Source organism: Perognathus longimembris, chromosome 2 (assembly GCF_023159225.1).
Source record: "Perognathus longimembris pacificus isolate PPM17 chromosome 2, ASM2315922v1, whole genome shotgun sequence".
In the NCBI taxonomy this organism is placed as follows: Eukaryota; Metazoa; Chordata; class Mammalia; order Rodentia; family Heteromyidae; genus Perognathus; species Perognathus longimembris.
In genome coordinates this window covers 53,689,413-53,714,683 of record NC_063162.1, presented here as the reverse complement: position 1 = coordinate 53,714,683, position 25,271 = coordinate 53,689,413, and the positions used below count along the sequence as shown (strand labels likewise).

Genomic DNA, 25,271 nt, shown 5'->3' with positions numbered 1-25,271 from the left:
GGGAGGGCAGGCCAGCCTGCAAGGGCCAGCACCCCTGACCATGCCTAGTTCAAACAGATCTCTGAATAGTGCTTGTTCTCTGTCTTGGCAAACTCAGTGTGAAAATACACACACTTCTACCACCTGTGACAAAAGAGAAAGGTGGTCTATTTCCAGTGAATTGGAGTAGCCCTTGCAAGGTAAGCTTCATTGTATATGCATGCCAGGCAGGTCAAACCAATGTATATATCTTCTGACCCACTTAACCTCACTCCAAGGAATATGTCCTAGCAAACAACTCCTTTCTGTCCCCAAAGGGGAAAATCCGTATACACAGACCTAATCACTGGATCCTTATCTAGGATATTGAAATGTTGAAACAACCTGTTGGGAAAATTATGTAGTAACCTGGAATGCTCTGTACCAGGTGAAGCTGATGAGGAAACAAAAGACCCAAGAATGGAAGCATATGAATCCCAAGCACAGGAAACAGAAATGCTCCTGCAGGCAGGAAGCTAGCTGGAAAGGAGAACGCATTAACCCTGGGATGCCTCATTTGGAATTCTTGAGTTTTCCATGCCATTATTTAAAAAAAAAAAAAAAAAAAAAAGGACAGGCTGAGAATGCAGCTTAGTGGTAGAGTGTGTGCCTAGCATGCATGAAGCCCTGGGTTCGATTCCTCAGTAACACATAGACAGAAAAAGCTGGAAGTGGGGCAGTGGCAGTGGCTCAAGTGGTAGAGTGCTAGCCTGGAGCAAAAGAAGCTCAGGAACAGTGTGCAGGCCCTGAATTCAAGCCTCAGGACTGGCAAAAATATATATATATATATTTGAAGAGAAAACGGTAGCATCTCTTCTTATCAGGGCAAACAAAAAAACGTGTTCTATCATTTTGAAAACATTAGACTTTCACTTCCATTAAGAAATGGAAGCAGAAAGTGGGCACCAGTTGTTCATGCCTGTAATCCCAGCAACTCAAAGAGACTGAGATCTAAGGATTGTGATTCAAAGCTAGCCCAGGAAGGAAAGTATGTAAGACTCCTCTCTCCAATTAACCACAAAAAAACAAAAACAAACAAACAAAAAACTAGAAGTGGAACTGTGGCCCAAGTGGCAGATTGCTATACTTGGGAAGAGTTCAAGCCCCAGGGGCAGCAAAAGAAAGAAAAATGAAGCAGAGAAAACATTTTGGATTCATCTGGCCTGGAGAATAGGCCTCAGGATCTGATAGCACCTGGACTGAGTCCAAATGAAACACAACTGGGAAAACCTGTCATTGGAACTACTCTGGAGGCTGAGATCTGGAGGATCACAGCTAGAAGACAGCCCACTGAGCCCAGGTGTGCCTCTCCCCCCCACAACCCCCCCCCACACACACATCTGGCTTGGGGCAGAGGCAGTGGAAGTAGGAGCACAGAGGGCTCCCCTCCAGACAGGAGTAATGAACATCTGGGACGCCACACATGGCAAGGATAGAACACAGCCTCCCATCAGGAGGATGCCATAGGAACCACATCAAATGTCTAGCAACGATGTTTTACTCCAGAGCTAGTGGTGAAGTTGCTGGAGGAAGGCTGTCAGAGCACAGGAAGTGACCTGGGGTGAAAGGGCAAGACACGGAATCCCACCCCCAAACACACTGAAATAAGCTACCAGGAGATATTAAGATGGAGGTTGAAAAGCTGAGACGTCTTTGTAAGGCTGCCTGGTTCTTTAGAGCTCCAGTCCAAACACAAATTGCCAAATCTACCATAGTGGTAAAATGGGGCTTCACTAGCACTTGGGTTAACCCTCCTCCTCCATCTGTTCCCCCAAGGACAGAGCTAGTCAGCTTTCCCCTACTATAACAAATAGTCAAGATCACCAGCTTTCAACAAGAAAAGCTGCTTGTTCTCAAGGGTTTGGAGGTTTTCGTCTGACTGGCTGGCTCTGTCACTGTGGGGACTATGGGGGGAAAGGGGTGGCTAAGACCTTCCACCACGGCCCATCTGTTAAAGGTTTCTGATGGTTAGCTGGAGATGAATACCAGTAGACTGGCGGGGGGGGGCCAAGCCTTTGGGCTTCAAGATCCAAACGATAGCAGATATTATAGATTAAACCATTCATTGGCTTAATAGGCCAATGCCCTATGATTGTGTCCCATCACCCTCCTTCAAAGGCTCTCCCTTACCCAACCCCACTGGCAGACACACACAGTACCATGCCCTTCTGTGGGAACCATCTCTAGCCCATGCCCAGTTTTTCTTCCCTTTAAGGAAAGGGTCCCCGAAAAAACTCACAAGTAGCGATTTCCCTTCTGTACCTTCGATGGCAGACTTTCTACCGCGCTCGCCCCCTCCCTGGAGCCCTGAGCAGCTCTAGTCAGGGTCATTGCACACCTCCATCTGCCAAGCCACGGCCAGCTGTCCATCCTCATCCCGCATCACCTCACCAGAGCACTGCGGACGTCACCTCCCAGCTGTCCCTCTCCCACGGGCCACTCACTCTCAGCCAGCTCTGAACAGGCTTTCCTCCTCCACCCAGCCTCCAGCACCCCTGGACTCCAAACTCACACCTCTCCTCAAGTTTTTTTGTTTTTTGTTTTGTTTGTTTTTTGCCAGTCCTGGACCTTGGACTCAGGGCCTGAGCACTGTCCCTGGCTTCTTTTTGCTCAAGGCTAGCACTCTGCCACTTGAGCCACAGTGCCACTTCTGGTCATTTTCTATATATGTGGTGCTGGGGAATCGAACCCAGGGCTTCATGTATATGAGGCAAGCGCTCTTGCTACTAGGCCATATTTCCAGCCCCTCTCCTCAAGTTTTGAGGCTCTCAAGAGCCCACCCCTGCCTCAAATGGTCAACTCATTTCCAGGATGGCCACCAACAAATGGACCCTATTTCCATAGGAAGTGCAAACTTAGCCAACGATCCCCAAAACCCTCCCTTCAAACATGGTTCCCATCATCCTCTTCCCCTCCCTCTGTGGATACTTCAAAATCAGAGCACACCATCCCACTTACAACCTTCCAAGAGTTAGAGAACACAATTCCAACCACCTACTGGCCTCTATGAATGACCCTTACTGACCTAGCTCCTGCCATACTCTGTCCTCACTTGTGTCCCCTTCCTCACAACTCCAGCCACATGGCTTTTGTTTGTTCTTTGCTCCTGCTGAACTCATTCCTTCCACAGGGTCTTTGCAACTGCCATTCTCACTACCTGGAACTTCCTCAGCTACCACTTCGTGACTACTCAGGTCTCAGCCCACAGCTCCCCTTCTCAGAAAGCTCTTCTCTGACCAGCCCAAGAATGTTTCCCTGCCAGCTCTCTATTACCTCCCAGAACCTAGGGAAGGTCCTGGCACCCAGTCAGATGTGCACAAAGTGTTTTGCTGCCCATATCTCCCTGGGAGGGCTTCTGGGACAGATCCCCAAGGTTGCACTGGGGCCTTTCATCCATGACAGCACTCCTTGCTGGTACTGAGGGCTCATGGAGACTGCCCACCAGCTCATCCCAGGGCCTGGCCAGCAAAGAATGGGAAGCATTATAACTTACTGAGGAAGAGGCACAAAGGAAAGCGGCTCCTCTGCTGCACTTACCCAGAAGACGATGTTATAGCTGAATAGGAGGTACTTGTACCAGCAGCTGACCTCGGCGTTGGAGTATCTGTAATAGTGCATCTTCTGAGAGGCAGGACCTGGGAAGACAAGGACCAGTGAGCGGATGGGCTTAGCTGTAAGATCTCCCAAAGCTGCTCCCCCAGTGATGGGCAAAGATGAAGCTCCACACATTCCAGAAACCCACTCAGTTTCCTCCTATCTTTTTTGGCCCAAATAGAGCACTACTGTCAGTGGCAGAGGTGAGACAAGAATTGAAGTGGGCTTCTTGCCTGTAATCTAACTACTCAAGAGGCTAAGATCTGAGAATCAAGATGTGAAACCTGCCAAGGCAGGAGAGCTGAGGAGAATTGTGAAGCTTATCTCCAACTAACCACAAAAAGCCGGAGGTGGCACAAGTAGTTAGAGCACTAGCCTTAAGCTGAAAGGCTTAAGGGCAGCACCCAGGCTGTGAGTTCAAGCCCCAGTACAAAAAAAAGAAAGAAAAAGAAACACAGACTCCTATTCCTCCTGAAATAGGTTCTATGACTGCTCAGCCAGGAGGGATGTGAGAAAAGGCAGCTCCTTACTGGAGACCCCCGCCTGCTTGACCTCACCACCCTAGCCAGAAAGTCAGTAATCCTAATTACTCAGGAGGCTGAGATCTGAGGATCGTGGTTCAAAGCTAGCCTGAGCAGGAAAGTCTACCAGCCTCTAATCTCTAATTATTCAGCAAGAAGACAGAAGTAGAGGTATGGCCCAAGTAGTAGAGAACCAGCCTCAAACAAAAAATGGTAAGGGACAGTGCCCAGGCCCTGAGTTCAAGCCCCAGTACCAGCACACACACCCCTAACCAGAGACAGGACAATCACTCAAGCAGCCCCTACCCCCTACTCCCCCACCCCCACCCTCAGAACACTGCTGAATAAACTTCCATGCAGTATTCCAAGTGCCAGAAAATATCTGTGGAGCCTGAGTGTCCAGGCCACACGGGCACCTGAAAGGAGAAGTACAGGCGCTCTGGGCAGAGCCACTGACAAGACAACAGCAGCATGGCCTGCCCCTAGCCAGAGCCCTGCTCTCCAGGGGCCTCAGTGTCCCCTACTAAACCAGGAACTCACTGACCAGTCCTAGTCTCCCCGGCACAGAGTCCAGGATCAGAACCTCCACTTTCCATAGTGGGCCTGGGCTGGGCCCTGAAACCGCACTACTGACAAATTCCTCCAGTGACTGAAGTATGTGGCCTGATCCAGCACAGTGAAGCAGGTAACAGCACAGCCAGGCTTTGACAGTCCCTTACTGATCCTGGGAAGGCAGGACTGTGCTGGCTTCTAGACAGCTAGACGCCATATGGAGTCACCTAGTTCAATAGTTCACTAACTCCAGAGCTCCAAAGCAAGGTGCTCCCTGGGTATCTTTTAACCCAGCATGGCAAAAGACTGCCCCAGAAGCTCTGAGCCAACAAAGCTAGAACACACCCCCACACCCAGCTCCACAGAGAAACTACCTCTCTAGCAAAAGCACCTCTCTGCCCCCTCAGCGCTGTAGACTCATCCCTGCTTCTCTGACACAGGCCACGGGGACAGGACCACCCCACAACTGAGCATGGAAAAAAAGCAGACATGTTCATGGGACCTCATGGAGTTGCAGAAAGTGGGGTGCCAGGATGTCCAGAGTATCCCGGACCTCCGGTTTCCCTCCCTCCTCCCTCCCCCATCCACATGCCCCACCAACCAGGAAACAGCTTGCTTGCACAGCTGCTAGGGGCCAAACCCCACCAGAACATCACAACCATCAGGATATGCACTCTCTCGGGTGGGGAACCTTACTTCTGCCAAGGGCTATTGAATATTTATAAGCAGCATCTGTGGAGCACACAAAACTGCCAATACAGGTAGACAGTCCATGGGCAGCTGATGAGAAACCTACATGTCTGCCCCATCATAAAACAAGCTATTTCACACACCATAATATGGGTCACAGATTGTTCACCCTGCAAGCCCCAGGGCCCCAGGTAACTCCAACTCCAGAACTGCATCGCAGACAGACCATTCTCTGATCAGCCTTGATACCATTTGCCTTGTTCGACATGGCCCATGACAAGCCTGCCTGCCACTAACAACCCATGGAGTCAAAGGGGACATCCCCAAAACACTGATTTCCCCATCCCCAACACTCAGAAGGGGACACTGTTGCAAAAAAACAGACATTTTAGTCTTTCCCCACCCACTTCCCTCCACCTCTCCCCCCAGCCTCAGGCAGGAGAAAAGGCAGCCCCTAGTTCTGGGGCCCTCTGTGGATATCAGAACATCTGCTGGACCTCAGCCTAAGTGCATCCCTCAAAGGCCACAATGCCTCCCATCAGTGGAAGACAAGGCTAGTGCCATGTTCCTGGGGTACAGCAGCTCCGCAGCTTCAGAACCTCAGGAAGGATAAGAGCATTCCGGGAGCTTCCAAGAGAGGCACTGACCAGACTGACCAAAAGCCCAAGGAAGCATTAAAGGCAGAAAGTGTTGAAACTAGAACCCAGATTGTACCCAAGAGGACTCCAAAGTAATACTAGTTCCTGGCCTCTGTTTCCAAAACCTAATTATATTAGAGGTATGTCCTCTACCAACTAGGTTAAATTAAAACCAGTATCATTTATCTAGCACAGATGCACATGCACATGAACATGTGTGTACACGCACACACACAAACACACACACATACATACATACAAACACACACTCCACAACTAATACTTAACTTTCTAAAAGCGGACAGGTAAACTTTTCATAAATAACATTGAGCAACTGCTCCAAGCAGAGATGCTATTTTGTGTACATAGAAAACAACTGCCAAGGCTGGGGATATGGTCTAGTGGCAAGAGTGCTTGCCTTGTATACATGAGGCCCTGGGTTCAATTCCCCAGCACCACATATACAGAAAACGGCCAGAAGTGGCGCTGTGGCTCAAGTGGCAGAGTGCTAGCCTTGAGCAAAAAGAAGCCAGGGACAGTGCTCAGACCCTGAGTTCAAGGCCCAGGACTGGCAAAAAAAAAAAGAAAAGAAAACAACTGCCAAGACTTCAAGCCGTCTAAACTCCAAGAACTTATGAATACAAAATAAAGTATTCACATAGCTAATAGGAGGCGTATGTTTATCAAATCAGCTTCTGAAAACAGAGGCAAAGTAGAATTATTTAATTGTGTAGAAACCATTGACTAGCAATCTAAGAATAATTAAATAAACAAAAATCAATCTAAAAATCTAAAGGGCATACATATACTTGCATTCACACAAACACCCTGAGAAAAGGGTATTTCAAGCCCAGATTTTCCTGTTCTCTTTTTAGGCAACAGGTTAAAAAAAAAAATCAATCCCAAATACAAGATTATATAAAATTCCCACATGATTAAAAGTAACATTAACATAATACACAATTACATAATGCAGCAATCATGACAAAGGTTAAATATTTACAACATATAGAGACTCATACCTAATATGACAAAATGGTTTCAAGTAAACAAAGAATATGGCCATCACACAGAAATGGCAGGCAGCATCATTAACAGGTGTAAAAACTATTCACCATCGCTGGAGATAAAACTGAAAGATAGTATTTCACACATTTTAGTCTAACCAAATGTCTACCATTATTAATGACAGGCATGTTTAGACCTACGTGGCAGCACACCACACCAATAACCTGTAAGGCAACAAAGACATAAAACAACGACACAGCCCCCTCCCCCCAAATTAAAAGGCTAGGCAACCAGTGGGTCACACCTGCCATCCTAGCTAAACAGGAGGCTAAGATCTGAGGTTCAAAGACAGCCTAGGCAGAAAAGTCCACGAGACTATCTCCAATTAACTAGCAAAAAGCTGGAAGTGAAAATGGGACATAAGTGGTAGAGAACTAGCCTTGTGCAAAAAAAGCTAAGGGACAGTGCCCGCTCACTACAAGCCCCAGTACTAGCAAAGAAAATGAATGAATGAATGAATGAATGAATGGATGGATGGATGAATGAATGAATGAATGAAGATGGAGCAGGTTACAGTGTCCACCTCAGTGTTATCTTAGGCTGTAATATTCCTCCCTAACTGACCTTTTATCATTTAAACAAGTAGTACAAGCTCAACTGTAAAGTATTTCACCACTTCAGAAGCATGAAAGTGAACTGGCAATGAGAAATCAGCCAACAATGACTGCCTATGATCCACAAGAAGACAAAGCTTAATGGTTGAGCATGTAGATCATGGGCCTAGCACACATGAGGCCCTGGGGTCAAACCTTATTACCACCCTCTAAAAGGGTTAGCAAAACCCAATCCAGTGTGTACACCTACACAACAAAAATGTCTCTTCGAATGGTATCTCTCCCCCTTATCACATGCCACATGTTCTAGATTTTTCTTATCTGAGATAAAACCATGCCTGTACATCATGTACGGGTTGACTACTGTTGAGAAAGCATGGGGTTCTAGCCCTATCCCTGGGCCAGACCTTCCCTTTCTCAGGGCTGACTCTTGTTGCTTCTACCTGAGTATTGGTTAGGAGGTAGCTGTACACAACAGGTTTAGATTGCTATTCCCTAGTCTTTCTATTATACTGTCCTCTTTCCACACTGGGAGATTATTATTTTAGGGAGGAGGCCTCACACTTGCCACCTGAGCCCTCCCAGCCCTTTTTGCTTTATGTTTTCAGATATGGTCTACTTTTTTTTCACTTTTTGCCAGGAGTCTGCCTCAGACTGTGATCCTCATACACAGGGCCTCCTTCCCAAGGATGCCAGACACATGCCACCATGGTCAGCATACTGATTGAGATGCAGTCTCACAAACTTTTGTATAGGCTAGCCTCAAACTCTGATTCTCCAGACCGAGTAGGTAGTATTACAGGCATCAGCTATCCTGCTTGGCAAGGATTTTTTTTATTCCTTGTAAGCCTCATCTCTCTCTAAGTCACCCCCTCAGACTTGTCCTTTCCCATCTCTCCACTCTGTAATTACAGTTAAACTACAGAGCTGACTGGAGTAATTTTCAGAGTCAACATTATGATGATCATGTGAGCCATCAGAGCCACGTAAGTCATGACTGCTTTCCTTTTCCTGTAAAACTTCTTTGTTCTGAAGTCCCTAAGTCTTATTTTTCTGCTTGCTTCATTTTGCATGAGTTTATCAACAGTCAACTTTTAATACAATGTCAGTTGTCCCGATCTCCTTCTGGCAGGTTTTTCCCCACAGATGCTCTGTTCCCATTCCTTCTTCAGGAAACAGTCTCTCCCACAGCAAAGCCCTCCACGGTACTGGAGCTTGGAAGGCACAAGGTCCTCACAGCCCACAGAAGCTCCCCGTCTCAGCTCACCTTTGTGGAGAAAGTCTCCAGTACAAATGGTGGGTTTTCTGACCTTGCAGATATGAAAACATCTTTATTCCACCTTCACTGTTGAATGAGTTAGGTCATATATAGAATTCTAGACTATGAGTTAATTTCATCAAGAAACATGAAGGCTTCGCTCCAGTATCTTCTATATTCTGGATTACTGAGAAGTCCCAAGCCACTCAGATTCTTGATCTTTGTGTTTAATCTGCTTTATTTCTCTGCAAGCTTGTGAGATCCCCTGCCCTGAATACTAAGATTTCTGGTTTAGTGACGTGGATCTACCCACATTATATGGCCACAGTCAGTGGCCTTCCCAGATACAGAACTTAACTCTATTCCAGGAAATGCCTTCTTTCCTTGATGACTTTGCCGCCTGTCTTCTCTTCTGTCCTCCCTCTGTGCAGTGGCCGATCCTAGAGTCTTCTTACCTCTTCTGCCTTGTTCCCAGTCTCTTCATCTCTGCTTTATTTTCTAGGACTACTTCAACTTTACCTCCCAGTAATTATGATCATTTTGCTCTGTTCTTAATTTTTAGATACCTTTTTCTACATGTGCCATTTTTTTGTAGTATCCTATTCTAATTTCATGGATACAATATTTCTCTTACTTTGAGGGAATGTCTTTTTCTTTCCAAAATGTTACTCCCATCAAATGGTCTGTGTCATTCTATTTACTTTGCTTTCTTTCACAATGGGCAAAGAGTTTCTTCAGGTATCTAGTAAAGCCTGGTAATCTTCATGATAAAGAGTGACTAAGAAACTAACTGGAAGCTCTGAGTCCTCAGGCAGGTAAGTTTCTATCTACAGTGAACTGGAAAAGCTGTTTTCTGGGAAATCCTTGCTGTCTGATGTTTGTCTTTTCTTTCTAGGCTAGTTAGGATCTCAAGTGACATTCCCTTTTAATTGGCAAAGGACTGGCTGTTAAGTGTTCTAGAAACCAAATGCGGTTAGAAGCCTGAGGAATAGAGGTGGCCTCAATAAAAACCCCAAATATACCTGGAATCTCCCAAGCCACTGATCTCCAACACCTAGCAACAGTGGCAAATCACCAAGCATGGGGCAGGAAGGAAAGAAAGCTATGGACAGAACCATTACAACTCTTTTCTCTCATCTCCTCTCCTCTGTGTGTGTGCCAATACTAGGGTATGAACTCGGGGCCTTTCAGCTCGCTTTTTCTGTTCAAGGCTAGTGCTCTACCATTTGAGCCATAGCTCCACTTGAAGTTTTTCTGATGATTAGCTGGAGACAAAGAGCATCATAGATACTGGGCTGGTTTCAGACTCAGCCTTTTGAGTAGCTAGGATTATAACAGTGAGCTACCAGTGCCTAACTTCCAAATTCTTTTATTTACCCACCTATGGTGTCTTCTTCCCCCCTGGCTTCCCAAAATAATCTGGTACCATCGGTCTTTACATTTTAAACTGGATCACTTGCCCACCTATTCCGAACTTGCAAATTTTTTTCTTTTTCATTGTTTTTTTTTTCTTCCCTATCCTTCCTAACCTGATAGATTTTTTTCCTTTAAATTCCCCTTAATTTACATGGGGTTTAAGAGAAAATGCAATTAATCTGTTCAATTTATCATTTTTTATCTTATACCCCTGGGAAGATATCAAAATATTCCTACTCAGAAAAGCAAAAAAAAGTCAGGAAGTGTAATCCACTCCTACATAAAAGGCAAAAGAGACTTTGTACATGCAATTAAGGTTATTAATCAACTAGTCTTCTTAAAAAAAATTGTGTGGGGGCTGGGGATATGGCCTAGTGGCAAGAGAGCTTGCCTCGTATACATGAGGCCCTAGGTTCAATTCCCCAGCACCACATATACAGAAAACGGCCAGAAGTGGCGCTGTGGCTCAAGTGGCAGAGTGCTAGCCTTGAGCAAAAGGAAGCCAGGGACAGTGCTCAGGCCCTGAGTCCAAGGCCCAGGACTGGCCAAAAAAATAAAAATAAAAAAAAATTGTGTGTCCTATGTACCATCATATTTAGGTTTAGGAAAGGGAAACGGTCACAAGCCCCTAATAAAAGCCAAATTCCTCAGATGCTCAAATCCTTACATAAAACAGTGCAATGTTTACATATAACAACATTTGTCATCAACTTTAAATCATCTCTAGGTTACTTAAAATACCTAAGACAATGAAACTATAAATAGCTGCTTACTGTATTGTTTAGGGAATGATGTCAAGAGAAAATGTGCATACACTTTTATACTACAGACAGCTTCCTTTCTGAGTATTTTCCATCCGTGGTCAATTTTACCATTGAGGTAGAACCCACACACAGGTCCAATGGTAATTACATAAGCTCTTAAATGCACAGCTTTCTCCTAGCTGTGGGCAAAGGCAGAAGTGAAATTCTAAAAGGGAGAAAGCCTTGGTGCACTGTTGCTGGGTCTGACAGGTGCTGGCCACCTGTGAGGTCCTGAGAGGCTCCAGGAGTTTCCCGTAGCCTGACAGGAAACAGAGATCTCCTTCCTACAACAGCAAGGAACTAGAACACTGATGAGGGAGCCTGGAGGGGTGGACCCTCCCCAGAGCCTCCAGAAAGGAAAAAGCCCTGTCAGTACTGTGATTTGGGTCTTCTGAGACTCTAAGCAGAAAACTAGCTGAGCTTTATACTTCTTGGATTTCTGACCTGCAGAAACTAAGATAATAAATATACATTGATTTAAAGTAGTAGTGGGAGAAGGGAAGACAGGAAGAAAAGGACAGACATTAACTCGGAATAAGACTGGGCCTTTAAACCCCAATTTACAAAGTGTCTGTTACTTTTCCCATTCCTTGCCAGATCAGCTGTCAAAACATCCTCAGCCATGTATGGTGGTGTGCTGCTGTGATCCCAGCATTCAGGAGGTGGAGCAGGAGCCTCCAGAGTTTGAGGACAACATGGACTATGGACTATGTAATGGGTTCAAACCCAACCTAAACTACATTGTAAGACTCTATAATCAAATGAACAAATGAGTGGCTAAATAAATAAATAAATCTGTTACCCTCATCTACCAGCACTCCCTTAGAACAACTGTCCATGAGCCTCAATCTGATGCCTGGCTGTCCCACATTCCAGGGAATTCAGACCTTGCTCCCTGGCAGGAACCTCCCAAGAGGAGGATGGCCCCGGTACACCATCCCAGTGTTCTCCCCTTCAGTCCAGCACATCCCATCTGCTCACTCTCTGTGGACAATGTCTGTTTTACAATGGAGACTCTCTATATCATATAACACCAGCAGGAACATGAGCTGGCTAAAACTGCAGAACCCTGGTTCCCTTCCACCTAATAAGAGGTTCTAATACACACACTCATTCTTGATACAGAAGTATAAATAGAGCAGAAGAGACCAAAACAGACAGACAAGCAGATATACTGGGGCCTGGGGAAAGGAAGTCTCAGAAGACAGGGCAAAAGGGAAGTGAGGTTTGCTGGGGAGACAGCATGAACTCTGAGCTCTTGGCTTTAAACAAGCCACTACCCCCTGGAGTGCATGTGCCCTCTGGAATGCATACTTAGCTCCCTCCTGGGAACTACTTACATACCTCACCCCTCTCTACCAGTACCACCACCACCACCACTACTACTCAGCTGGAGGCCAAGATCAGTGTCCAGCCATTAAAACCCCTGCATCCCCCAGCACCAGGCAACCAAAGCAGACCATGGACCACAGCCCCACCTGGATCCCTCAGTCAATGTGGCCACCAACTGAGATTCCAGAAGCGCCTTCCAGTTCTCCAGGCAGGTAAGCCATCTGCCCAGGAGCTACTCTTGACTCCTCTGCTCTCCCTGCCAAGGACTACAGCTCAGTCCTTCATCAGTCACCGCACAGGGAACATCTGCTCTGCTCTCCACCTCCACCTTCACCTTTACCTCTTTTCTTGCCTCCTCTTTTTCTTAAAGAGTCAACAGACACTACCAACATCCACCCATATTCTCTCAATGCCTCTCAAGCTAATTATCCTAAGATCTCTCTTTCCCCTCATTCTCTAGAGCCAGCCATTCACCAATATTCAGCCATTTGACTGGGCCTGTGAGGTTTCCAGCACTGGCCCTGATCCAATGGCAGCGTATCCCATGGAAGAGAAGGCACAATTCCACAGCTAGACTCCTCTGCCTCTGAGAGCGGACCTCAGAGCTCACTAGGCACTAGGGAACGTACACCAGCTGAAGAAAAAGGTTGACCCCAAGGGGTCAAGCCTGGGAGAAGTAGGTGGCCATGGAAGAAGATAGAGGGAGGCCTATAACGGTAACCAGAGCAACTGCCTCCCTCTTCACAGGAATCTGACAGAGCAGGGTGATACACTTCAGCCCAAGGGGCTGCAACCTTGGGAGAAAAAGAAGGGGTCAGCTCTGACTCAGAGTCAGAAGTGTCTACATCCTTGGCTGACTCAGACCCCATTACTCAGTAACACCCCACACCCAGGTCTACCAGCCTGCTCTCAAATCCACAAGTGTGACTCTACCTTGTGAAGACACTGTAAGGCTGCACAGCATTTAGGGTGAGATACCTCCTTTATAAGAGTGACAAAGTACCCAAGTGTGGGAGGAAAGTCCCAAGGCCAACAGGCCCTTGACAAACAGCACTGTGACTGGAAGCTCTCCGTGTGGAAGTTCAAGAGAGGCCACCAGCTCTGCGCGTCACCGGGCTCTCCAACAGGGCCTGGGTTCCAAAGTGTCTGGCTTCCTGCAAAAACACTGAGCTTGGCAAATTAAGTGTTGAGTCTCTACCACCAACCCACAACTTCAAACCTGCTGAGTATCAGAAACATCAAGGGGGCCTCCTTGCTAATTTGGTGAGAGGCAGCTTTTGTCTACTTCAGCACTGGCTGTTGCTATGTGGAAAAAGGAGACAGTGAGCAAAGGGAGGGTGGATGTGGGTCAGAGAAGGAAAGAAAAGGAGGAAGGGCTCGGCAGGAAAGGCACGAAGACTAGAATGGAGGTCATCTAATCTGGTGATTTTTTTTTCCTCTCAACTTACTATTTTTATTTTTTTAAAGCAACATGAGCTTTTATTCAAAGAACTCTGACCCAGAAACCCAGCATAGAGGCAGGCACAGTAGGGCACTTTTCTTGGTGGGTGGCTGGGAGGAAAATGGCTCCATGAGGTACTCAGAGGAAAATGATGGACCTGGTCCAATTGATCCCAAAGGCCAGAGAATCACTCTGAGAGACGTTTCTAGAATCCCATCCAGATTGGTTCTATAAGTCTAGAGTAGACCTGGAAAAGTGCATTTTAAAGAGTACATTTTTTAAAAGTACATCTTCAAACTACAAGCTCCCACTGGCTAAATCTGACACAAACTGAGCCTCTAAACAAATAAGAAGCAGGTGTCAGTGGCTCGCACCTGTAATCCTAGCTATTCAAGAGGCTGAGATCTGAAGATCGCAGTTTAAAGCAAGCCTGGGTAGGAAAGGAAGCCCATGAAATTTTTATCTACAACTAACCATCAAAAAGCTGGAAGTAAAGCTGTGGCTCAAGTGATAGAGTGCCAGCCTTGAGCAAAAGAGCCAAGGGAGGAAATGAAATGAAGGAAGGACAGACAGGAAAAGAAAACAAAGAACTCATAAGCCCATAATGAGAGAAAGAGAGAGGGGGAAAGAATAGGCGAAAAGGGCTGTTTATAAAAGAATGCTAAAGGATAATGTAGACTGAATTATGCAATTGAATCATCACGATTTAGCAACCTTGACAGATATAACCCATTCTGTCAAAACTCATCCATGGGTTTTAAAACTAGTTGATGAAAGTTTGACAGAAAACAGCGTATTTTATAGCCTCAAGTGTCTCCACAGGGCACTGGTTAATTACAAGGAACATCACAGTATTTAGAGTGGAAAAAGCCAGCAAACAATACAGCACAACAATTATCATTAATGAGTCAAACTGAGTCACATGGAATTCCTGTGCCTCCTGGGAAAGGCACCCAGGCCACATCATCTCTGCAGAATTCCTGAGCAAAATGTGTAACCTGAATATCTAATCCTGGGAAATCAGCAAACATAGAACAAACAGATTACTGGGGCATATACAAAATAAGTGACCTCAAGTCAAAACTTGAGTATTTGTGGTCCTTTTCCTTTAAAAACAAAAACCAAATTTTTTTTTTACAAAGCAACAGCAGCAGCAGATGTAACATTAAGACAAATAAACAAGCCTGGGCCCCAGTAAAGATGTTTCAGAATGATTCATCAAGCAGCTCCAGGGCAACACCTGCCCACCAGGTGAGGCAGGGCCATGTCCAACCAGAGCAGCTGCTCCCCTACCCCCCAGCTTTTCAAATGACTGGGTGAAGAGGAAGCCTGGCTCCTCCCAGGCTTGCAAGTTGATTTCCCACATGGTTTTCCCTCTAGTATCAAAGGTGAAAACTGTTCACTCCAGAGGGATAATGTGGAGCTGGAACGGTCAAGGTTCTGTGTGCCCTGTGTCCTAAATGATGGCATAAAAACTAAGTCTGGGCAAACTATCTCTACACAGAATCTTGTACACATCCCTGACAAGGACAGCCTCTTCCTCAGCCAGCCACACACAAATGTGCAGTGAGGAGCCATTTACAGTGCATCTCCAAGGGGAACAAGAACAGGGAGACTAGTAAGCCAGGCCCCCAGACTTCAGGAGGTCTGATCAGTACCCAGCAACCCTCAAGAGAGGCAAGGCCGAAAGACAACCCGCCCAGCAACCCCTCAATGTGCAGGCCCACTCTAGTTCCTTTGTTGTGGGAGAAGGCACCTCTGGATTTGTCTGTACATGTCCGGGGCACTGCAACATTCAAGACACCCAGGACACAGCTGCGCAGAAAACGCTGTGCACAGTGGGCCCTGGCTTGTGAAGTAGACTCCATTCCCTGCTAAATGCAGTCAAGTAGGTGCTACAGGTCAGGAAGAAGGAAGGAGGGGCAGGAAACAGGACAGGAAATGTTCCCATGTGAACTGGCAGAGGGCACCAACCGTGTCTATAGACACACCATTGTGGAAGCCATGGCAGTACCGGGTAGGTGCTTTCAAGATGATGGCTCGTAGAGGCTTGGCTTTTTTGTATGAGTTGAAGTGTGCTAGTTACAATATTCTGAGTTTGAAGACAAAAACTCAACCCACTCCCCTCCTTTATTGCCTTCAAAAGGGCACACTTTCTACCTAGTACAGAGATGCTCAGGGCCTCCCCTAAGTGAAGCAAAGAACCTGGAGAGAGAGAGAAAAAGATTGTAACACTAAATCCAAACAGCAACAAGAAAAGAATCATTCTGAAACATCTTTACTGGGGCCCAGGCTTGTTTATTTGCCTTAATGTTAGTGTGTGTGTGTGTGTGTGTGTGTGTGTGTGTGTATTATATAAAGCAAAAAAGCTTAAAACAGTGAAACCTAGTGGAGAAAAGTAAAATGAAGTGCTCAAGAATAGCCAATGAGAAAGGAATAAAAAGGATTTAAAAAACTAAAATAAACTGCAAATCAGTGGTGAGAAACTGGTGGCAGAGAACAAGAGTCATGAGAGTCAACCCTCTCCTCCAAAAAAATTTAAAAAAAAAAACAGAGGATGGGGCTCCAAAAGAAGGAGGAGCCAGTCCCCCAGAAGCCCTTTACCAGAATGTAGGGGCTGGACCAGCCCTGCCAGTGCCATCATATCAGCCACCTCAAACTTCTTTCCGTTGTAAAACTAACTACGAAATGCAAATTTACATTGAGCTATTTATTTGAACTTCAACACACACCAAAACAACTTTATATAGAATGCTTTGATTTCAACAAAATACAAACCACGCCTTCAACCCGATTCTGCCTGTCCTTCCTCTGGAACATACTGAGGGGACAGATGGGAGGGGTAAGTGGCACCAGATGGCCCAGGGAGGCTCCCATTATCCCCTCAGCTCTATGCCCCAAAGTCGACCTCACATAGCTTTCCAGCCAAGGGGGCTTCTGTGTCCCAGCTCCACCTCCAGGACACCTGGAGATGTAAATGGGAGATGTGCACAGCAGAGGTAAGGGACCACAGAGCACAGCTGCAGAGCTCCAGACCTGCTTCAAGTCCACAACTGTAAGGAAGGTACAAGGGTAGAATGCAAATCCACCAGACAGACTGGAATGAGTACTGGAGTTAAGTGGGCAGGTGCTTGGGCCAGTGCTTCTGGAACTTCAAAATCTGGGAGTCTTGTTAAACACAGATCCTGATTTAGCTGGTCTGGGGTGAGTCCCCACCCACCCCACCCCCACAAAAGTATGGATGATGGCAATGATGCCTGAGGCAGCACTTTACACCGTGAGGATGGCAAATGCCTACAAGAACAAGCTGCAACATCAAAGCACAAAAGTAAAGCCACCACTATGGGAAGTACATCATTACTGTGCCCCGATTTACATCAGTGGGATGCAATCTGCGCTCCATTGTGGACTTTGTTTTTGCAGTGATGGGAATGGAGCCCTGGGATTCCTGCATGCGGGTCAAGAGCTCTATCACTAAGCCACATTCGCTAGCCCAGCCCTGATGGGACATTTTTATCCCCATTTCACAGCTGTGAAAGCTGCTCCTTCCAAATAATGTAGCCCCTGGCCTTCTTCCAGTGATGTGGGGCAGACACACAGGCAGAAGCAGTAACTCTGGCTGCCCATGCCCCACCTCCTGGATAATGGGAGGAAACAGTCAGGAGCAGGCTCTGGGGGGAGGTGGGAACAACAGGCAGGGCTGAGGGCCCAGGGGATGGACAGAAGGCTTGGAAGGGCAGATAAAGAGTGGGAACAACACCCTAAAAGGGCATGAGGCAAAGAACATTTTACTTCCTGGAAACTGTTAACCAAACAAAATTGAAATCTACACAGGCACAAATGATATGATTTAATATCATGCTTCATAATAAATGAGTAAAATTCCATTGTGTATATATGCCACATTTTCTTGATCCATTCATCCATTGGGAAGCATCTGGGCTGCTTCCATGCCTTGGTGAATAGTGAGGCAATGAATGTGATTATACAGGTGGCTTTCCTGTATCCTGATTGATCATCTTTTGAATAAATGCCCAAGAATGGGATTGCTGGATCATAGGGTAGTTCTATGTTTAGTTTTTTGAGGAATCTCCATACTGCTTTCCAGTGTAGTTAAACAAGTTTCAGCCTTGCCTCCCTTGATGGGAGGTGAAACAAAAGTTTCACTTCTGTCTCCTCAGGTACAACTTCCCAAGAGAGACTACCCCAATCAACAAAAGTAATGTGGAATTTCCAAGAAAGAGTCAAGTGGAAATCTATGCATGGCTTCTGAGCTGATGATCCTCACAGCCCTTGAGAACATGTAGAGTTGTGTCTGGGTTCTGGGAAGCAGGCTTCCAGTGAAGAACCAGTGAAGGTTAAAGGGGCCTCAGCAACCCAGGGAAGAAATGGCCAGGAGGTGAGAGCCCTCTGTTCATCCCACCTGATGGTATTTGCTTCCAAAAGCTCCAAAGTTGGCAAGAGAGGCTCAAGGTAGTGTCCAACCTTTTTGGAGTTAAATTCATAGAATTAGTGTGGACACAAAAACCTCCCCGAAGTTCCTTTACTTAGGGAAGTAAACTGCCAAAGACACCCAGTGAGTGGGTACGTGGCCAAGATGGGTTCAAACCCATCATCAAGGCACCTTGATCATAACTTTTCTCTCTCTTGTTTGGATGCAAATAAAATAAATTTCAGGAAGAAGAGCTGTGGCTCAAGCGGTAGAACACCAGCGTTGAGCAAAAAGGCCAAGGGAGCACACTAGGCTCTGAGTTCAAGCCCCAATGCCAGCACTGAACAGCAACAACAAGGAACTCTAGTCCTTTCTGCTTTGTGGACACTACAATCTTTGCTGACATGAGACCATTCCAAGGTATAATGCTTTGTGGGGCTGACTTACTTCCTAACACTTGATCCAGACAGAGGGGTCTTGAAAGGGTAAGATAAAGTCTTCTGTACAAAACAACACTTTCAAAGGCTGGTCTCTTAGAGATTATGATGTGGTTTAGAGCCCAGGAAACAGAGCAAGTTCAGAAAAGAACATACCCAGAAATGGATGTCAGATGTGAATGAGAGTGGCCCTGAGCCCTGCCTATGACCACATAGGTCTGAAAATAAACCCCCGGAGGAGTGTTCCTTGTGCCTACCAGAAGCTGGGAGATGACAGAAGAGAGCATTTGGCTGTGAAGGGGCCAGGACCAATGCCCTTCAGGTAAGGAAAAAAAAAAAAAAAGAAGAATCTTCAAAACAATAGAGAACAAAATAAAGAGCAATGATTTAACCACCAGTCTTGCACTGATGGCCAATCTCTCCCTAGACTTCACGGGCATCATGTTAGGTCCACTGCTTTTTTCTTAGGACCAGGTGGCTATTTCCCTCTCTCTCCTAAGCCCCGCCCCCCAAGTAGCCAAAAGCAGGTGATTTCCCCTCATCTCACAGTCAGCTATCTGATGATGCTAAACTCTCTGAGTGACTCTAAACAAAGGGAAACCTCAGCTTCACTGGTAGATGGAAGTACAGGAGAGAAACCAGATTCAGCCAGGCCTCTGGCTCCTGTCATGAGGGTTTCTGCCCTCCATCCGCTGCCAGCTGCCTGCCTTCAATTCAAGAGCCCAGAGATGGCAGAACAAAGGAAAATGGCTGGGGCTCAGGCAGCGAGGGTGGCTGCTGGCTGAGCTGCCAGCAAGCAGGCTTTTCTGCAGCTGAGTGCTCAAGAACGGAGGAGGGACATGGGTGAGCACAAAGGAAGGTGGAGGGAGGGCTACAAGATTAACAGCAACCCAGGCACGGGCCTGGCCCCCACCCAAAGGCACAGCTGAACTGAGAGGGCTAGGCAGAACAGGCTTCCCAAGGCGGTGGGCAAGCAGCTGACAAGCCCAGCAGTGAGACTGCACTGCCTCAGCTGCTCCAGACTCTTACCCAGGAGGCTCCAGCAACAGCGTGGGACTCAAGAGCAGAAGGGGATCTGGACAGAGATACCCACAAAAGGCAGGGCTTCTCTTGCCCTGGGAGCAGGCCAGCATAGAGGGAGGGCAGGGCAAGGGCAGAACCCTGACTAAAGTACAGAAAAGGCCCGGGAGAGGCTTAGGACTGCGGGCAAAGGACCTTCCTAAACACAATGGGCTCCCACAGCCAACAACAATAGCAGCCCTGGCCACGCCCTCCTCCTGACCCCACCTCCCGAAATCCACAATGAGAGGCAGCAGGAAACCAGGGCAGAGCCCATGAATAGCTCCACTGTCGGTCCTCAGGCCCCACCTCCTCAGCCACACAGGTCAGGCCTAGCTGCCACCAGGGCACAATAGAAACCTCTGTACTATCCAAGGCCAGACCCTGGACAACAGAGCTGCGGGCATGGGAAGCTCTGGCAGTCTCGTGGGGACTGCATGTGACTGCAGTGGTGAGCAGTTCTTGGCATGGGGGTGAAGGCAGGGGGGCCAAGGTCTAATGAGGAGGGTGTATCTGCCAGCCAGTCTTGAGGCAAGCACTCCCACCACTAGGCCATATTCCCAGCCCCCGGCCGGCCAGTCTTGAAATCTCCACTTCCGGTTCTGCCCTTGCATGGAGAGGCCAGAGCCACAAAAGGGATGGCTGTGGTCTGCAGGGACACACAGAGGCTACAGGGACAGGGAAACAGCCAAAGAGCCCACTCTAAGCACAGAGTAGTTGGCCTTCACACAGGCCCTCTCTCACAGTGGCACTCCCCTAACCCATCCCAGGAAGGATAAAGCAGGTCTGCTCTGACCCCTGCTTCAGCCAAGTCAAAATTGAAAGGCCACCTAGCATTTACCCAGGCTTCTCCTCATATCATGCCAGCCAAGCCTGGCTGCAAAGCAGACAGGGCACTGCCAAGGGCTACAAACGTGATGCTCACAGAGATGGGCACAAGCTGGACCAGGTAGAGCAGGGTGGGAACAGCACATGCCCCTCCCAATTCTAGCTGAGCTGAAATATCAGTTCTTTGCCAGAGAAAACCTCAGAAACCTCCATGTTAACCTCTTGGAACCAAAACAGCTAGGTTTCATTCTCATATAGAACTGCATGGCCCTCTGCAACTTGGCTTGTTGAAGGGAAATGCTAAAAGGAGCCTGGGTGGGCATTAGTAGGGGGCTGGCAAAAGGAGCCAAGGTTTACCACTTAGCACCAGGACCCGCTGCTGAGCCATTCGTATTGAAATGGAGTGACTCTCAGGTACATTTCTGAGTGAAACTTGCTAAGTGCAACACAGTGTAATTAGTATACCACTGTGGGACAAGGCTAAAGGAGTCCAGACATGCTCAAGGCTGTACCAACCAGCTGGGGACCAAGGCCCTGGGGGAACAGAACTGAAAGGGTCAGGACAGAAATAGGAATTTTCACTGTATTTTTGTTCTGTGGGTTTTTTGTCATGTATATATTTTTGGAAAATAAATAAAGTTAAACCTATAACACCTAAGATGTGTGACTAGAGACACAAAATATTTTACCAGTACCAGGCATGGTGGTGCACACATGTAATCCTGGCAGGAGGACAGCATGTGAAGGGGCCCTCTTCGGCTACGTAAGGAGAACCTGTCTCAAAAGACTTTACCCATGTAGCTCCTATCATCTCCTTAGAACAATCAGTAAGGGAAGGAAAGGGAAAGGAGGAAGAATAAATGGGGGAGGGGGAGAGATTACCTGAACAGGAAGCAACTTAGAGAACTTCCTGATTACAACTCTACCCCAAGGCCCAAAATAGAAAGTTTACCTAAGAGCAAGAAGATCTGACAAAGGCACAAAGGCAACTGAAACTACTCATCTGCAGCACCGCAAGCAAATCGCCCTGGGGAGACTGAACCCCAGGCATCCAGCAAGACCTTTCTCCTGGGGCCTCTGCTGTCACCAAAGGAGGCTCCAAGTCCTTGTGTGATGGACCCATCCCCATTTCAGCAGTTAAAGAAAGCTATTTCAACAGATTTCGAGGCCTGGACCAACTCCAAGAACAAGCTAAAAACAGTTTCTCCGAAATTGTAGCTCAGAACCCCAGCCTCTTAGCCACAAAATTTCTGGTACCTTCCAGGGAAATGCAGGGAAGGTGCAGAATAGTTGCGAGACAAATGCATTTGTATATTTATTTGTATATATTTATTCCTTGCTAAAAGGATACATATGTTGTTTAAAAGCCCCCTTTAAAGGGTGTGTCAATAAATCCTCTGCACTCACAAGCCTGATGCATTCCCTCCTCCCCCTAAGGAATAATACAAGAACCATCCCAAGCTCTTCTGCTGCCAGGGGATGGCCATTAAGAGTCCTGACTGAACACAGCACTAGGAGAGAGACCCGGACAGCAAGGAATGGTCAAGGAACAGGACACTCTGTGTGGAGCACCCCCACATCCACCCCTGGAGCACCACAGCAAGCACAATTTCATAACTGCCTCAAGTTCACAGCCTGCCCAGACCACAGAGAAAGACAGTCAGGAAGGGAAGATGTGTTTGGCTTCTCTGTTCTTCAAAACGTTTGCTGATCACTGCCAGGTGCTCTCTAAGTAGCCCTCAAATGAACGAATACAAACTGGATCTCACAGCAAGCAGAACCACACCAGCACTTGGAGCCCTTCCACCCCAGCTGCATGAACAAGTTCTTACGTCCTTAGTGGGCCCAATGCAAGCCCCTCAGCAGGTCTTACCTAGACCAACAGCTCTCCATTAAACCAAGATCAGCTTCTTTCCAGGGTTCTCCCTCCCCAGGGAGGCACTGAGCCAAAACCTACCCTCATCGGCCTTCCAAATGGGGCTACTGGTCTTCCTGAGCCCAGGTTGGCTCTGCACAGAACGGGCACCACGCCAGTACCTGAGCACATGCCACCTCCTTTCCTATTCTCAGCACTCCAGAGCCCTCAGGAATGAATGCCCACTGTTATTACTTTTTCTTTATAGGTCCCCACAGAAAAATGCACCCTGTTTAGCCAGACACTGGCTACCCAACCAAGCTACTCAGGAGGCTGAGGTGAAGGACTGCAGTTTGAAGCCAGCCTGGGCGGGAAAGCCAGTGAGACTGTTATCTCCAATTAACCATTAAAAAAGCTAGAAGTAGAGCTGTGGCTCAAATGTTAGAGCACTAGCCTTGAAGAACAAAGCTAAGCGCCCAGGCCTTGAGTTCAAGCCTCAATACTAGCATCAGAAAAAAACGCACTTATCCTGTTTACACCATTGCTGGTGTGTCACAGGAAGCATTGAGACGGCAAGAGACAATGACTGCGGGAGGCAGGGTGGCTGCAGAGGACAGGGCTGTTATCACTAGTCTTTCCCAGCAAGGTGGACAGGACACAGGCTTCAGGTCCTTCAGGAAGCTGTGTAGGTTCCAACCCATTTTCCTTATGACCACAGGCAGCCTGGTTCCTACAAAGTTGGCTGTTTGGACAAGAGTAGCCCCCGGAGGAGACAAACCAAACAGGTCATCTGTGCCAGGGAAGCTGGCAAGAACTTGACAGGTTGGGCCAAGTAGGAGAGGAGGGGCAAACAGAAAGCCAAGAGGAGCTTCTCTCTAGAGAAGGAAGAAAGAAGTTGGATGGAGGCAGAGATCCAAAGGGTTCAGACAGAGGACAAAGCCAAGCTGGTGAAACTCCCAGATCCCATGGGCAGAATCCCCAGCAGCTCCCACTAGAAAGACCCAGGAACATGAAGTCCAGATGAGGAAGGAAAGAAGGCAGGGAGGAAGGGAGGGAGAGAGGGCATCATAGCACCATAGCACCTCCCTGGACCCGGCTAAGATTGCAAAGTTGTCAGACTGGTTTGCCAGGAACTAGGAGAGCAACATAAGGGAGGAACTCCATTCAGCGTTCTTGAGGTCAGGCTGGTGGGACTGTCCAGAACATGGCTGGCAGCTAAAGAGATCAGCAATGGAGGCATAGAGGGAGGAGGCTGCAGGGACATGAGCCACATTATGTCCCTGCATATGGGAAGCTCCACAGGTGAACAGGAAGAGAGCCAAGAGTCAAGGAGCCAGTAAGTGCTAGAAACCAAAGGTCTAAGGTTTCTGAAAGCAAGGACCCCCTTAGTTCAGAAGCCACAATTATTGTGGCAAAGACAGTGACATAGGTGGAGAGGCACCAACAGAAGAAACACTCCTGAGAAACAAGTGTGAGTGGTCATGGGCTCAGCCAAGTGCAAGAATCGTGGGCATAAGATCCAGTGTCTCACACTTTGTCTCAGGAGACTGAGATGTAAGAATCCTGGCTTGAACCCAGCCCAGGTAGAATAGTTCATGAGACTCTGATCTCTAACCAATAAAAAGCTGGAAATGGAAGTATAGCTCAAGTGGTAGAGTGCCAGCCTTGAGCAGAAAAGCTAAGGGAATGGTCCCCAAGCCCTGAGTTCAAGCCCAGTACTGGAAAGGAAGGAAGGAAGGAAGGAAGGAAGGAAGGAAGGAAGGAAGGAAGGAAGGAAGGAAGGAAGGAAGGATAATTCTTGTCTTCACTAAACCTATCAAGTGCTCTGAGCTTTCTGCTCAATTAGTTCTGTCCTTGGGCTTCTGTCTCAATCCTTACAGAAGCTCATTTCAGCAAGAATTCCACTAAGACAATTTATCCTCCTATCTACTCAAATTCCCTCTTCACTACCATCCCCCAGATAATATCTGATCCCTGGCCTGCCCTCACCAAGAATCCTGTTAGGTCCATTTAGCAAAAAGTTCCTTATCTTCTCAGAAATGTTCAAGGATCTCTGCACACTGCTCCTTGGCCTTAAGTTCTCATTTTCCCTTTTTTTTTTTTTTAAGTTGAGCCCAACTTCAAAAACTCTCTCTCCTACTTAAAAATCCCACTGCAACAGTTTTACCTTAACATTTAACAAATAAGAATGGTTTGGGGTTCTTTCTTTCTTTTTTTACTTTAACCATAGAGTTCCCTAAAGCTTCAGGAACCAATCATTCCTGCCACTCCCGGGTCATCACACACTTGGTTGGGGAATGGCCTCCTCCAAGTATGTGGAAGGCCAGGGGTTAGGCAGCTGCAGCCTCTCCTTAGAGTGGCAAGTAGGGAAGGCAAAGAAGCAGGACCTGAGCACCACAGACCATTACTCAAGACTGGGGACAGATACCCTCAGCCCAACAGCTGGCACACACATGCAGGAAAACCCCAGGGAAGAGGTTCCCTAGAAGAGGTTTGCTAGCCACCTGTCCTGTCCCCTCCTCAAGTCTCACCCACGAGACAGCACCCTCAGTTCTGTCAAGTGCCAGGGAACAGAGTCTAGGAGGAACCAGGAACTCATCTCCTACCAGATCACAGTGGCTACTTCAAGACACTGCCACAGCTCTCAACCACCGGGAAACAGGATGAGACACACCAAGGAAGAACAAGCCAGTCCCCTTCCAGCTACCTAGCTGACAGACACATGCTTTAGGCCTTTCACCTGGCTGCCCAAAGAAGGGGACAGAACAGAACTCA

The 25,271-nt window shown here is 47.4% G+C and overlaps 1 protein-coding gene across 1 annotated transcript in view; it reads right to left on the bottom strand.

The window, feature by feature from the left end:
* The window catches only part of Tspan14 (tetraspanin 14), a 50,013-nt gene that overhangs the window by 20,078 nt on the left and 4,664 nt on the right, over positions 1-25,271 (bottom strand). Inside the window, exon 2 of the mRNA XM_048339162.1 lies at positions 3,556-3,653. Within this exon, the coding sequence (XP_048195119.1) occupies positions 3,556-3,636 (81 nt within the window). The 5' untranslated portion in view covers positions 3,637-3,653. The remainder of the gene's footprint in view (positions 1-3,555; positions 3,654-25,271) is intronic.